At 42.3% G+C, this 14,264-nt stretch overlaps 1 protein-coding gene, 1 long non-coding RNA gene and 2 other non-coding genes across 4 annotated transcripts; 1 reads left to right on the top strand and 3 right to left on the bottom strand.

Annotated features, from left to right (window-relative positions):
* Nucleotides 1-221: 221 nt before the first annotated feature.
* LOC138604159 (fas-binding factor 1 homolog) lies at nt 222-12,711 on the top strand. Its single transcript, XM_069676022.1, has 30 exons — nt 222-353; nt 1,378-1,408; nt 1,521-1,568; nt 1,677-1,722; nt 1,810-1,879; nt 1,970-2,020; nt 2,136-2,274; nt 2,358-2,441; nt 2,534-2,581; nt 3,666-3,809; nt 3,897-4,029; nt 4,168-4,325; nt 4,410-4,503; nt 4,582-5,070; nt 5,151-5,216; nt 5,313-5,383; nt 6,352-6,548; nt 6,634-6,762; nt 6,841-6,941; nt 7,040-7,246; nt 7,482-7,589; nt 9,409-9,548; nt 9,648-9,766; nt 10,237-10,359; nt 10,458-10,634; nt 11,184-11,360; nt 11,439-11,576; nt 11,664-11,763; nt 11,856-11,986; nt 12,607-12,711. The coding sequence occupies exons 1-30, from the start codon at nt 351-353 to the stop codon at nt 12,664-12,666; spliced, it is 3,582 nt and encodes a 1,193-aa protein (XP_069532123.1). The 5' UTR covers nt 222-350; the 3' UTR covers nt 12,667-12,711.
* On the bottom strand, nt 12,464-14,023 carry LOC138604160 (uncharacterized). The gene is made up of 5 exons (XR_011309277.1): nt 13,920-14,023; nt 13,482-13,556; nt 13,237-13,300; nt 12,988-13,045; nt 12,464-12,804 (listed from the first exon to the last, which is right to left on the bottom strand). It is a non-coding gene; the product is annotated as an uncharacterized lncRNA (long non-coding RNA).
* On the bottom strand, nt 12,890-12,959 carry LOC138604507 (small nucleolar RNA R38). Its single transcript, XR_011309293.1, has one exon. It is a non-coding gene; the product is annotated as a small nucleolar RNA R38 (small nucleolar RNA).
* LOC138604508 (small nucleolar RNA SNORD49) lies at nt 13,122-13,195 on the bottom strand. Its single transcript, XR_011309294.1, has one exon. It is a non-coding gene; the product is annotated as a small nucleolar RNA SNORD49 (small nucleolar RNA).
* Nucleotides 14,024-14,264: the final 241 nt, after the last annotated feature.

Raw genomic sequence — 14,264 nt, 5'->3', positions numbered from 1 at the left:
TTAACGTTACCATAAAAAAAACTGACTTAGCAGAGGCGTGTATAAGGCTCACAGCCTTATCTATGTATGTGATGTAGCATTAGCGGCGGCGTGATTCGTTTTAATTACCTAAAGTAAACTGGCTGTTTTATAAAGCTGAACGTTTCGACTACACACGACAGTATTAACGCATTAAGCAACACAACCTGAAGCCACATTAACAGATCATAATAGTATATTGTGTCATTATTATGCTTGCTTACCGACCTAACAGAAGCGTGGTTACCAATGGAGACAGGAGACGCTTAACCAGATTTAGCTAGCTAGCTAACTAGCTATCTACTCTCCAAAGCTACCAGGAGATATTCAACATGGTGAGACAAATTGGTATCAACATTTTCCTGATAAATAATGATATGAATTTATATTTACATGCGTATAAGCTTTTAGAAAAAGTAAAACGCATGTATTCAATTACATCTAACATTTGATTAGCAATTTGTAGAAGTTACTCAACACTAGTTTCACTTATAAGCTACGTTTCCACTAGGTGCTTCTTTTCAAGGGACTAAAAGGGTTCTCCAGCCTATTATTATCTTCTTGTACACGTGCCATTATTTTAATCAGTAAAAATTAGGGATGCACGATATTGGATTTTTTGCTGATATCCAATATGCCAATATTTTCCGAGCCTTTTTGCAGATTGTCTGTTTAGATAGATATATTAGGCACATGTTTTTTTTCCACCTAAATGCAGAGAACATCAAGTCTCCCCTGTAGTGGAATTGATAACATGCTATTCTTATTGTAGTGGCCAAATGGCGGGTGCAGAAATAACATAATACAGTGCTTTTTAAAATGTACACATTCATTGGGCAGTATAAGAAAAGTACTTAAACTTAGGTTATGTACAAAATGCCATATTTATTTGTATTTTCTTTTCTTTTTTGGGGGGGGGGGGGGTCATCAAGCATTTAGGCAGAATTAAAGCGTTTTATCAGCAGAAAAATGACATATATGACGATGCCAATATGTCATTTTCAAGCCATAATCGGAAGATACCAATAATGTGTGTTGTCGTGCATCCCCTTAAGACAAAATAAAATAAGAATGAAGGCTATTAAAATTAAAAAGATACACTGCAACATTGAGTAGTGGCTGTATTGAGGTAACTGTATTTTAACTTATTAACACTTAACCTGCAATTCAGCATCAAAAACTTTTCCTTTTTTTATCCCATGCAATCTCCCCTAATGATTCCCTACATTGGAAATGTACTGAGTGCCTCTAAAAGTCCCTGTGGAAAGTTCTGGCGGTGGAAACGCAGCTATAGATGGTTACACGAGTATGATATATTTCAGCTGTAGAATAAAAAATGATGTTAACCTGTTTTCATAGGCTTCAAAGTCAAAGGGTAAACCATCCAAAAGTAAGTTCGTCAAGTGTTATTTGATATAAATATATTAAACTATACCTACATACCTGAAAATCAACAAGCTTGAGTCCCCCTGTGTTAAAGTGTCCCCTCACGTTTTCCTAAGGTTCATTTGGAGGTGATGATTTGCTCGACAGCTTATTTGATGATAAAAGTAAGTGATGCACTTTTTAACCACACTGGGTTATTTTTATAGTTATGACATTTTAACCTTAAACGTTTTATGTGTTATAATAGGTTCTATCATACATTTATTCCCCAGAGCACCCAGTAAGAAGTAGAGAAGCACGCAGTGGACCACTGGTTCGGTAAGTTGGAGGAGTTTAACAGTTTAATACCTCTAAATATGACATATCCTGTTTATAGGATATATGTTGTGTGCTGTGTGTCTGCAGCTCTTCTGCGACTGATAACATCTTCAGTATGCTAGCAGAGGAGGTGAAGAGGGATGGAGGAGACACTGAGGTATGCAGAGAAGTATGCAAAAAGGGGCACACTTATACATCGTAACATTTTTTGCATAAATTGTTGTTAATGTTCTCTTTTCCATCCGAGGACTCTGATGTCTCAGCTGCAGATCCCAGTGACATACTGAAGAACATGAAGGTAGGACGTTATGAACTGTGCAAATGCAGAGGCCAAGTTCAGCTATAAAGTCTGTACATGGAATACGGTCTACTCACATGTCTGCCTCTCTTATTATCTGTCTTTCCCTGTGCAGGACATGGATGATATGGATGCAGAGCTTTTTGCACCAAAGAAAAAGCCCAGTTCTGCTCCTGCACAAACAACGCAGCATGCTAATGAAGGGAAGAAAGACTCTTCTACATTGGAGACAAATGGAAAAGCAGAGGGAGCAGGTAAATTTCACAACATTAGCTTTGAATTATCGCTTGCTTTGAAGTTGACCTCAATAGTCCGTGCCTCCTTCCTCTCCACTCAGATGAACCCACCAAAGAGAGGAAGAAGCCAAACTCCGCGCCTTCATCTACCTCACAAAACTACAGGAAGTTCAACTTCTCTTTAGGTGTGCCTCCTTTTTACATTATTCTTCGAAGCTGAGCAGAAAGTTTCCTGATAGCTTTGTTTTGTTTTCTTTAAACTGCTGCATTCGTTTAGACTCTGGAGGTGATGATGACGGTCTTGGTCAGACACCTCACACTAAAGGTACATTAGTACATTTAGTAAATGTGTTTGGTCTTTTATTTGATTGATTGATATATGGGGATGATGTATTTCCCCATATATTCCAATTTCAGAAAAGTTCTATAAGCTCTATATGAAAGAGGATCTATGGCAATACAGTGCAAATAAAAAGCAAAAAGTAAGTGCAAATAGTAAAATTGAGAAACAAAAACCATATATTTCTTCTTGTAAATGACCATGAGGTCCACCTGCATTACCTTCACAGCCCACCAGGGGGCTGCAGCAACAATGACTGTATATATAGAGATGGACTACACGTCTCAGTCTGCTCTCATTGTACAAAATTGAAGCCAAAATAGCCCCCGTGATAGGCGCTGCCATCTTGCGATGGTGACATCATTTGGAGCCAGAGTCTACGCAGTAGAGATCGCCAAGTGGAGCCGCCGTAGCCACTTCTGCTAACCAAAACACACACTTAACTTAGTGAACAAGCAGCAAAGATCCCGCACTCCGGCTTATTTAACAACAGAACAGCTTCTTTTGTTGGTCTGAAGCCGACCTTCACAGGTTTGGAAACTTCAATGACTGTAGTGATTGTTTTAGTTACATCATTAGCCGGATTAGTCAACAGAGCTGTCAATCATCCTTTTTTATATCATCAAATAACTAATTAAAACTAAACTTGTCAGAAAAATGAACACTTGGATGTATATCAGCATGATAAGAACTAACTATAATGACAGAAACCATGTTTGAGAAAAATGTATTTGATGTGTATTTAGATTTTATAGTTTGACTCATGTCCCATCTGTTAACATGGAGGAGGCGGGGCTTATGACCTATACTGCAGCCAGTCAGCAGGGGGCGATAGAGAGGGTTTGGCTTCACTTTTAGGGGGCTGTCATGTCATCCATCTTTTTATACAGTCTATATGCGGCACACACACTTAGGAAATCACTGCAAAACACTATTATTATTGAGTTATATTGGATTAAAATCATGTACCTAATAAAATGGCAACTGGGTATGTAAACATACAAAATATGTATCATACTCTATCAATAAAACCTTATACAAAGAGTAACGAATCCATGTTCCTCTGCAGACGTGGACGACCCCCTGGCTGATCTGCGCGATGACTTGCTTCCAGAGGAAACAGAGCCGAAATCTAAACCCAGCATTCAGCTGTCCAAACCCGAACAGTCTGCACCGTCTCCCTCAGCATCCCGACTCCTGGACACTGAAGCATGTGAGCCTTAAATGTCCTGTTTTTTTTAGGTTTCCAACTTACAACTTAAAAAAACGTTAAGAACTGAATATGTTTGCGTTTGTTCAGCTAAGGCAGCAAAGAAACGTGGTGATCTGACGTTTGATGACGATAAGGACGACCTGATGGATGTACTCGGATTTGAAAGTGAGAAAAAGCATCCTAAGAAAAAAGAGACGGCGCTTTGGTCCAACAAGGACAGGTAACAGCTCTGTTTTCACTCCCCTCGTCTTACTCTTATTGTGGTCTTTATTTTTAGTGCTCAATGATAAATAATTACTGCTTTAGTGCTTTAGGGTGCGCCTCTTCACTTTGTCTGTTAATGCAATAACTTTCTCAGGACCGAGCCGTCGCCGAGAGCTCGTACGAGACTAGACGAGATCCTGCAGAGTTTGACTTCACCTCATCTTCTGGAGCGACCTCCAACCGGTGAGAGGAAGGAGCACCTCCTCTCCTCTCAAGAGGAGCAGCAACAAGAGAAGCCCGCTGGTGGGAAAGGTAGGAGAGCACCTTGTGGTTCACTTTGCATAACTGTTTAAAGACAATTAAATATTTATTGGAGAATTTGTTCCTGTTTCTCAGAGCCACTTTTAGAAGATGACCTCACGTTCGGCTCCTATCAGCCCACTCTGGTGTCCACGCCTGAAGGACGCCAGTCCCGCAGGCAGTCTGTCAGGTGTGTGAGATCAAATCTAGGTGTTTTATAGGAGGCTTTTTACCTGCTGTGATTAACTGTTTTTTCTCCTATCATCAGATTTTCCACAGAGGATGTCAGCTTGTCTACCCCTGAGAAGAAACCAAAACCCACCACCCCCACCCCCTCCATTAGACATCGCAACTCAGCAGACTGGCTAGGCCTCAAGGCAAACGACGACCACACCTTTTTAGAAGACGATGCCAAAGAGACCACAGCGGAGACACCAAAAGCCCCTTCCTCTCCTGTAATAAAGAGCAGACCCTCATTGAGCGGTAGTCCTGCCACACCTGCTGCAAAAATGGCCGCAGACCCCCCACCCCTGACTGATGAAGTCCCCAAACAAACCAAGCCAGACGCTTCTAAAAGCCAGGAGAGAGGGAAGGAGGAGGCGGAGGAGGAGGAGGAGGAGGAGGAGGAGGATGACTGGTTAGCAGGAGCGCTGAGCAGGAAGAAGACTCCGTCAGGGTCTCGCTCTGAGGGGAAAGCTACCAGGAAGGAAGACTCTGTAAGCCAGGAGGAGGAAGAGGAGCAGGAGGCGGTTGTAAGGTACAGTGAGGAACGAAGAAAATACACAACAGAAGAAGCCTGCTTGTGATCACTGAATGATATCCTGCTCTTTGTTTCAGTAAACAAGCCACTTCTCAAGCGCCCATGATCAGAGAGGACACTGCAACATCCGTGAAAGAAACGAGGTAACATATCTGTCGTGTGAATCCATCAAAGTCAGCGACTGTAAGCAACAATATTTTGTGGTTGTTTTTTTGCAATTTTCCCTTTCTGTTGCGCAGCGACACTTTTCACAGACAGTCCAGCCCCGCTGCTCACTCCACTCCTGTCAGCGAGAGGAGGACCAAGCAAGGTATATAGTTCTGTTGCACCATCCATCCATCCAAATACCTTCTCTGTACTAGAAGATATGAGACCAATAAAGTCAACGACGACCAATATGGGGGCCGATAAAGTGACTTTTTGAGCTGGAATGCCGAGAGATCTTCTGCACCATTCTGGCTTTCACTAGTTCAACTAGTAAATGCTTTTACCTCACTAGTTTACTAGTAAGAGCAACGATGCCTTCACTAGTGCAACTAATGAACATTTTGGCTTTTACTAGTTGTCTAAAAGACCCCAACTAGTATTACAAGTGGGAATTGTGGCCCTTAATAGTTAACTAGTAAATATTTTCATCATGACTAGTTAACTAGTAGGGTCAAAAATGCCGTCACTAGCAATACTAGTGGATGTTTTGGCTCTTACTAGTTAACTAGTAACCCTGTTAAGCCTCACTAGTATACTTTTAAGGTCAAACAGACCCTAACTAGTATAACTAATGGACATTTTGCCTCTTACTAGTTGTCAAAAAGACCCCAACTAGTATTACTAGTGGGAATTGTGGCCCTTAATAGTTAACTAGTAAATATTTTCATCATGACTACTTAACTAGTAGGGTCAAAACGTCACTCACTAGTATAACTAATGGACATTTTGGCTTACTGGTTGTTAAAAACCAACTAGTATTTCTAGTCTGAATTGTGGCCCTTAATAGTTACTAGTTAACTAGTAAATATTGTCACCATGATGAGTTAACTAGTAGGGTCAAAAATCATAATCATAGTGAAATCCTGGTGAATAATCAAGTCACCTTTACTCCTCCTCATGCAGAAACCATTTCCACTCACCCCTCACCTTCACCACAACCCCCCTCTATAGTTACAGAGCAAACACCCACCATCCAGCCTCACCCGCTCTCCACCCTCACACCCTCCTCACCGACTCCTCTCCACGCTGAGGTCGACCCTGTACAAACTCTGACTTCCTCTCACCCCTCAGATTTCCCTCCTCAGGCTGCTAGTAGCTTTAGCCACCCTGAACCTCAGCCTCAGTCCCGACCCCAACATTCAGCGTCTCATAAAGGACCCGCGGCGCCTCGTCAGGCTCTGGATGAAACCTCCACACAGCCACCGTCGCTCACACCTGTGTCTGCTTTACTGACAGACAGCCTGCAGCAGCTGTTTTTACAACAGCAGGTCAGGAACATTAAAGTCTCTACTTGCAGATAAATTAACAATATAAGAACAAAGTTGTGACCTGGTTTGTTCTTGGCTTTTGAAGATGATGCAGTCTCAGTTCCTGGGACTAGGAGGGGTTATGGATGCAAGTGTCCTGCAGAGAGCCAGAGAGAGAGAGACGCCTCTAGATTATCAAGCTTTACAGGCTCGCATCGTCCAGCTGGAGGGACAGGTATGTTAATGCTAATGCACAAGAACTGTAGGAATAATAACCTGCCATAGCCTGAAGCTCATTTGTGTTGTTGTCCAGGTCAAGACCCTGCAGCTAGAGCGAGAACAGAGCCAACTGCTGCTGGAGAACGTCCAGAAGCGGCATAAACAGGACATGGAGCTCATGGACAATACACACAAGTACATACACATTTCATGCATAATTTCCTCCACTTCCAGCAGCTTATGTGTGCCTGTATGCTAAAGACGTACCCTGAGTTTTTGCCCTGCCTCGCTAGGGCTTGCGCGAAGCTGCTCGAGGAATCGGCGGCACAGAGGGAGACACAAGCGCGGCAGGAGTGTGAAGACCTGATGGAGCGCCTGGCCGCTGCGACTCGATCGGCAGAGCAGGAGCGCTCAGAGCTGCAGGCTCAGTACCAGCGCAAGCTGACCCAGGCCCAGCAGGAGCGGGACCAGGAGGTGCAGAGGCTCAGAGACCTTCAGAGGTAAACAAGTCCTTTTCTGTAGTAATAATGTTTATTATGACGATACATTAACAGTTATTATTCTACGGCATTATTAAAGTTTCTCTGAACAAAACAGGTATTTAAAGAATTGATTGCGCTTTACTTTAAGAAATAAGTCAGATAACTTAATAAAACTATGCAGCAAGTCCCAAAATAAGTATATTATATTTATAATAAATGCAGCAACATATATTTGTCCTACTTTGTGGTAAAGGAAATCTGTCTTGGAGATGAAGAAAGACCACGAGGACCAGGTCAAGAGACTGAAGAAGTTAAAGGACGAGGAGATCGATGCAGTGACAAGTGCGACATCTCAGACCAGGTAGGATGTTTTTTAAAGGCCACAATTACTCTAATAATGAAACTCCTTTACTGCTGGTGGGAATTATCAGAGGCCTGACAATACTGTGTATATTGTGATTGTCATTGTGATTTTATCAACAATCTTTTCTTCAGTAAAATGGGATTTGCATGCAGACAGACAGACCAATACTTTCTTAAAAACCTGCTACAGTGTTGCACGCTCCTTACTGTTGTTACAGTCTAAATAGTCCAGCTAAACCAAATACTAATATGTGTGGACTCCTGCACAGTGCAGCCCCCTGAGCCTGACATCCCTCTGTGTTGGCAATTTGCAATGGCGAGACCAATAAGGTTCTTCGATGTCTATAATTGAAGAATAATAGAAGATGAGTGTAAGCTGTTTACAACTCGAGCTGGGTCACACCCGTACTACACAGAACGCAGCTGTCTAGCTGACTGACACAGACTCAAGGTTCACAGTGTATGTTATACATTACAGAAAGAACTACCTCTCGCAGAGACAAAGCAAGGTGTTATTGTTATGACTTTAGCTGAGGCGCCTAGAGTTTACCCCTTGTCCTGGAGCGCTTCACCCCAGACAAGGCCACTAACTATCTCTCAGACAGAAGGAGCAACAGTGAATCTGTGAAGACCCTGGAGAGGAGTAGACAATACATATCCTTGCAGTGAACCTTAGCTGATTATACCATGATGACTGAATATTTAATATTATAGAAGTTAAAACATAAAATCAAACAGGTTAACATCAACATTTCCTTCACACCCTCCATTAATGCATGTTTGTCTGGGTCCATTTTGTCCATACATGTGTGTATTTTGGGCCTGTGTGTGTGTCGCATGTTTGTAATAATAGTAAATTATATTTCCCCTCATCCATTAATAAAGTACAGTACAGTTAAGTTTAAGTTAAATTACTGCTAAATAGCGACTTGAGAAAATCAGATTCTCCCTAAAGGGTTCCCTACAGTCCTTTCATAAAACCTGGCAGCCTTTTCTACTTCATATAGATACCTTACATATTGAAGCTGACAACCAATGAACTGCTGAGTTGCTGATTCTGTTTATTATTTATTTTATTTCTCCTTCTTTTCCTTTTTTTTTAATTGTTTTTTTTAACAATATTTTTTTTGTATTTTTGTATTTTTTTTCTCCGCTATATTATTTCTCCACTCGTGGATACTTCTAACAGTTAATTGTCTTGTCTGTTCTGTTACCTGTGGTGTGAATGAGTGTGATTGAATGTGGTGTTCGGATAGGGAAGGGGTACTTACTCTCTAATGCACTTTGGTTGTTAAAGAGACATTATTATTATTTTTATTTTCAACGGTGTCAAGCTTAACACACTAAGAGATGACCTTAGTTGTGCATCTATTGTCCTTGTCTCCTCTGTACCCATCCCATAAATGGAAAAAAATCTATAAAAATATTTGACAAAAAAATTACTGCTAAATAGAAATGTTAGAATCATTTGAATGATTTGTTTTAACCAACTCCCTCCCTCATCCCGCTGCCCATGACCATGTTGACTTCACCAGTAAAAAGAAATGCCCTTCTAGCATCCTTTTAGTGGAACAAAACAGCACAATTTTATTTTGTCATTCTAGTGCCAAAAGGTTTAATTTGTATTTCAAATATTACGTAATATTATATAATATTTAAACTTGATTTGTGTATCCATACACTCAAAAGTATTGTAGTTTTATGCTGTATTGATTTGTCCCCCACCCATAACACGATAGTAGTTTTTCTCTATGATTTCTCTCCTGATCTCAGAGCCTCTTGTAATATCCACGAGCATGTCTGTGGCTTGTGTCCAGGTCTCTCACGGTGGTGGTGGAGCAGATGGAGCAGTTCTCCTCTCGGCTCGGAGATCTTTCTTCTCGGGTGGAGAGCACGCACGAACACACGGCTCACTGCCTGGAGCAGGGGGCGCGGCACAGAGACGAGCAGCTTCGACGTACCTCAGACACACATGCACACACTTTGTGTAACAGCACGCTGTCGTTGGTGTCGCATTACAAGTGGGTTAAGGTCGCTCTGTAAATGTGCTTCACAGTGATGCAGGACCGTCTGGCCCAGAAGCAGAAAACCTTTGAGGACGAGAGAGCGTACCTGAAGGAAATCATATCCAGGATGGACACTCAGCTCAATGAGCAGCAGAGACAGCTGGAGAAGGTCGGGGTGATAGTAGTCTTCAAAAACAGACTGCATTGCTTTGAGATACATACCATAGACTTTACAGGAAGTGGACGTAACCTCTTGGTTTGAAAGTGAATCAAATGTGGAGCTGGCTTTCTCTGCAGTTGTCAGCTTGTCAGAACTTTTTCCTGTTGGGTTAAGGGTCTTAATCTCTTGTTCAAGTCTGTTTTCACACAGCACGATGATTAGTTTGTGAATTAGGGTCCAAATTAGAGTCAAATCAAGGAAAAAGCAGGGTATGCCTAAGGGCGTGGCTACCTGTGATTGACAGGATGCTCCCGAGACGTCCTTTTAACCAGGATAGAGACAGGACAAAGCATCTCTTGTCCACGTACTAATGGGTGCTGTCACGATGGCTAGATCCACTTTCTATATATAGTCTAAACATACAAAATCCTGAAAATGTTCCCCTCAAAGAAACTTTTTTCTTTTTTTGTCTATCTCAGGATCGCTGGAAGATGACAGCAGAGCAGGCAAAAGCAGAGTCCACCCAAAGAGGCCTGGAGGAGGAGCGGCGTGCCCTCAGCATGCAGATCAACATGGAGAGAGAGGAGCTGGAACGAGCTAAGGTGAGGCTGATTATCATGCACATCAGTGCAGGCTGCACTCTTTGTTGATTCCACGAGCTCCCTCCTTAACCTCTCCCGCCTGTCTCTGTTCCTGTCAGAGCGCCCTACTGGAGGAGCAGAAGTCGGTGATGCAGCAGTGTGCAGACGAGAGGAGGATGCTGGCAGCTGAGTGGGCCCACTTCCACACGCTGGAGAAGCAGAGGCATGAGAGGGCCGAACGGGAGGCCAGCAGCCTGCTGGAGAAGAGGGAGGGCTCCATCCTCAGTCTGGCACAGGTGGGATTCACAGTCGAGGACAAAGGGGTGTCTTTTTTTGTTCTGTTTTATATGAACATCCAACAAATGAGGGCTTTACAGAACTATCAGTGAAAGGAGAGAACAGAGGCGTTTAGACAAAGACTAATAAAGGTGTACATGATTAGTCCTCATTCAGCTCTGTCCCTTTAAGAAACCCCGCCCCTACAAGCCCACTTTCTTCTGATTGGCCAGCACTCCGAAGCCTGCTGAAGCTGCACTTTATGACATCACAAAGTGCAGCGTGTAGACAAAACTGTTTGAAACCTGGCGTTCACAGCAGCCTAAAATGAGCTGAGAGGCCCGCGGATAACTGCAACATACTTTTACCTACTGATTTGAAACCCATGTTTAGTACGGACATCCAACATTGTAACATTATATATGTCTTAAAATGTGAAACAGCATAATCCCCCCTCTTTAAATGATAGCGCGGCTCTGTTTAAAGCACTACATATAATGATATATATTTATAAAGTCAGTTTGTTTAGTTCTATGAGACGCAGTAATTTCACTATCTTTCTGTTACAGGAACACGCCGATCTAAAGCTCCACACGGCAGAGCTGAAACAAAAGGAGATGGTTGTGACAAAGGAGAAAGAGACTCTGGAGAGTCTACGAGAGGAACTGGACAGAGAGAAAGAGAAAATCAGCAGCACAGCCTTGAGACTCCAGTCACGAGCCCAAGAGGTGGAGGCCTTCAGCAAGGTAAATTCACGTCACACAGACGCTTAAATGCAGTAAAGACGTGTAATACTGAAGCTTTAGCCACTTTGATTTCCGCAGCTCGCAGCAGAGAAGCACGAGGAAGGAGAGCGAGCGCTGCAGAAGGCAAAATGCATCGAGGCTGAGGACGGGGCAAGGCTGAGGAATATCCACTCGCAGACAGAGCGGCTGAGGCAGCAAGAACAACGAATCCTTCAGGTTTGTTACTCATACAGCTCTCTAAAAAATATTAACAAACCCGTTAATGGTGACCATGTGGTCATACCTGTACACGTCTCGTTATAGGAACGAATAAGGTTAAGTAGTCTGCAGAAGGACACAGAGAAGCTGGGGCAAGACCGTCATGTAACCTTTGTACCACAAATTATTCAACCCGTTCTACCAGGTGAGGTCAACTCTGGCTGTTCTATAGTTCATAAACCCTTAAGAAAATCTTTGTTTAATTATTTAGTTAATAACAAGGTTTTGTTTGTGCAGATGCAGGTTCAGTGTTGCCAAACCCCGATCCGACATCGACCATGGATATTCTCCTTTCTCCTTCATATGCCAACTCCCAGGCTACAGCTCTTCAGGCTAGTCTGGCTCTGTGGAAGTACACTGCAGAAAAGGTAACCTTTGCGCTTTAATTATACATTTAAATTAAGTAGGGCTTCGTCATTGAATGCATCACAGTCTTGGATATATGGGCCATGCACTCGCACCATTTCGGTCGATCAGATGATGCCTCAGCCGGGTTTGTGTCGACCTGCATATTAGCCAACTCATTGATATTGAACTATTCTATACACATTTTCCTCATATTGTGCAGGCCTAATGGGTAAACAAGTTAAAATTTTAAACCACTTGTTTCCATTCTGGTTTTTGCAAGTGGTCATGATATGTTTAGTAGGGGTATAACCTTAAACTGAAGGTGTAGTCCTTTCACCAAGCTGTATTAGACATGTAGCTATAACGTCCCTTATATTCCAGGACTGTATGTATTGCACAATATACAAGGCTATGAAACCCCCTGTAACAAGTGCACAAGAAACGATTACACGACTTCAGATTTCATTAAAACGAACACAAGTAGGCGTCACTGAAGAGGCTTTTAATGATAAAACAGACCGATTACAACAGCTTGGTGTGGCTCACACGCCATCAGACATCTGCCTCAACACATTAAGTTGCTACCACAACAGCTTTCAAACATTTCCGTTCCCAATTCCTTCTTTTTTCCTGCACACAGGACCATGAATACCTCAAGCAGGAGCAGATCTTCTTGGACAATTTGAAGAAGAAATATTGAATGAATACTTGAATTTTATACAACAATTTTATTAAAACATGTTTTAGAGCAAACATTTGTTTTTAATTTGCATTCCATCAAAGCTACTGCATTCAGATCAATCTGAAGCTGTTATGTCTGCTTCCCCAGTGGCTTCATCTGCAAGACAAAAAAGGGAAATTAAGACTTACGGCATTTACCACAACTTCAGTCGAGCAAAGATATACTGATCTTGTATTTCCAGTCAAGCCTCAGGTTACCATGAGTCCACACATGGGTTCAGACAGGGATAACTTGTATCATCACTGGCTTGACATGGAGTGTCAGTCTAAAAGCATTTACCTGCTTAACTTCTCAGCAACATTATGCCCCCTCAGTCTTGCTTTGTGGACATTAGATCCTGCAGGGAGAAATTTTACATCTAAATGACCATGTTTGGTTTATGCACACCATAAGCAACAAGACTAGAAAATATTTCTCAGAACAGCTATTTCCATCGTCAGTTATCGCATCAGACGGCACTTCCTATGCAGCAGTTTTCATCACTGAATCAGTTGAAACCTGGATATCATGCAACATGCGTCTACACACCTTTTCAACCATGATCCGTCTCCCTTCAGCAGCCAATATCATGCCGGACAGGAGAACCACGGCCCTGTGAAAGAACATTTCATTAGTGGTAATTCACCAGCAGTCTGTGATGCCTCACACGAGTCTGCAGCATGTCAGATACCATTGATTTCCACACCGATTTTCAGACAGGGATAACAAACTCATCACAAGTACTGCATAGATTTAGGAATACAATCTAGCACACCATTTATCAGTTGGTTTACCTTTCATTTTGACGAAAATCCGGTCAGCCTTTGTTGGCAATAAGATGAGCTTCATCCCACAACATCCATAGCTGCCTGTCAAGTTAATAGATTGAATAAAACACATTAGATATCTGATCAAAGACATCAGGAAGCAAACCGGTCAGCAAAGAAAGACCACGTGCCTGCCGGTCCCTCCTTTAAGCTAGGTTATACAATGCAAATTCACGGTTATACATGAATGCATGCAACTTTACGTACTCATTATGAAATATGTTCTCTGATCACTCAAAATCACCCATTTAAAAAAGTTAACTTTTCCCCCTACAGTCTTCTTACACGTGTTAGCTTAACCTCAAGGTAGCTAACTCACAAGCTAGCAGTGTTACACAGTTCAAATAAATCCGCATTCAAACCTCCACACACTCAACTCTCGTTAAATATTTATAAAGTAATTACCTGCTCACGGCGGCTCATCGTCAGCAAATCTCATATTTGGACATAAATACATCACGACTTGTGAAAGACGCATGTTGGAGTGAGAGCCTTTCCAGCTGCCCTTCAGCACGCTGCCAGTGAAAGAGAGACTGGAAACTTTCTTCTTCGTCCTTTTTATTAATAGGCGGTTGGCAAACCAGCTTGGAGGTGCATTACTGCCACCAACTGGTCTGGGGTGTAGAACAAGATATTAGGGAGGGGGAAAAAAACTTGAGTTTCCTTCTGAACGACTTCATAGTATATCTTCCCTTTTTATTTAAACATTTCAATAGAAAAAGCCATAAAAAGTAATGGAATGAGGTGTGT

The sequence above is a fragment of the Semicossyphus pulcher genome, unplaced genomic scaffold (genome assembly GCF_022749685.1).
Source record: "Semicossyphus pulcher isolate SPU_LCO1_2020_fin unplaced genomic scaffold, fSemPul1.0.p SCAF_25, whole genome shotgun sequence".
Lineage (NCBI taxonomy): Eukaryota > Metazoa > Chordata > Actinopteri > Labriformes > Labridae > Semicossyphus > Semicossyphus pulcher.
Note: the sequence above shows the minus strand (reverse complement) of the source record. Positions and strands in the feature narration are given on the sequence as shown.

What these genes read in the sequence shown, in the direction of transcription:
- LOC138604159 (XM_069676022.1), top strand. An exon ending in CTTTGGTCCAACAAGGACAG is followed by an intron (nt 4,030 to 4,167) that starts GTAACAGCTCTG and finishes TAACTTTCTCAG; the next exon opens with GACCGAGCCGTCGCCGAGAG. An exon ending in GAGCAGGAGGCGGTTGTAAG is followed by an intron (nt 5,071 to 5,150) that starts GTACAGTGAGGA and finishes TCTTTGTTTCAG; the next exon opens with TAAACAAGCCACTTCTCAAG.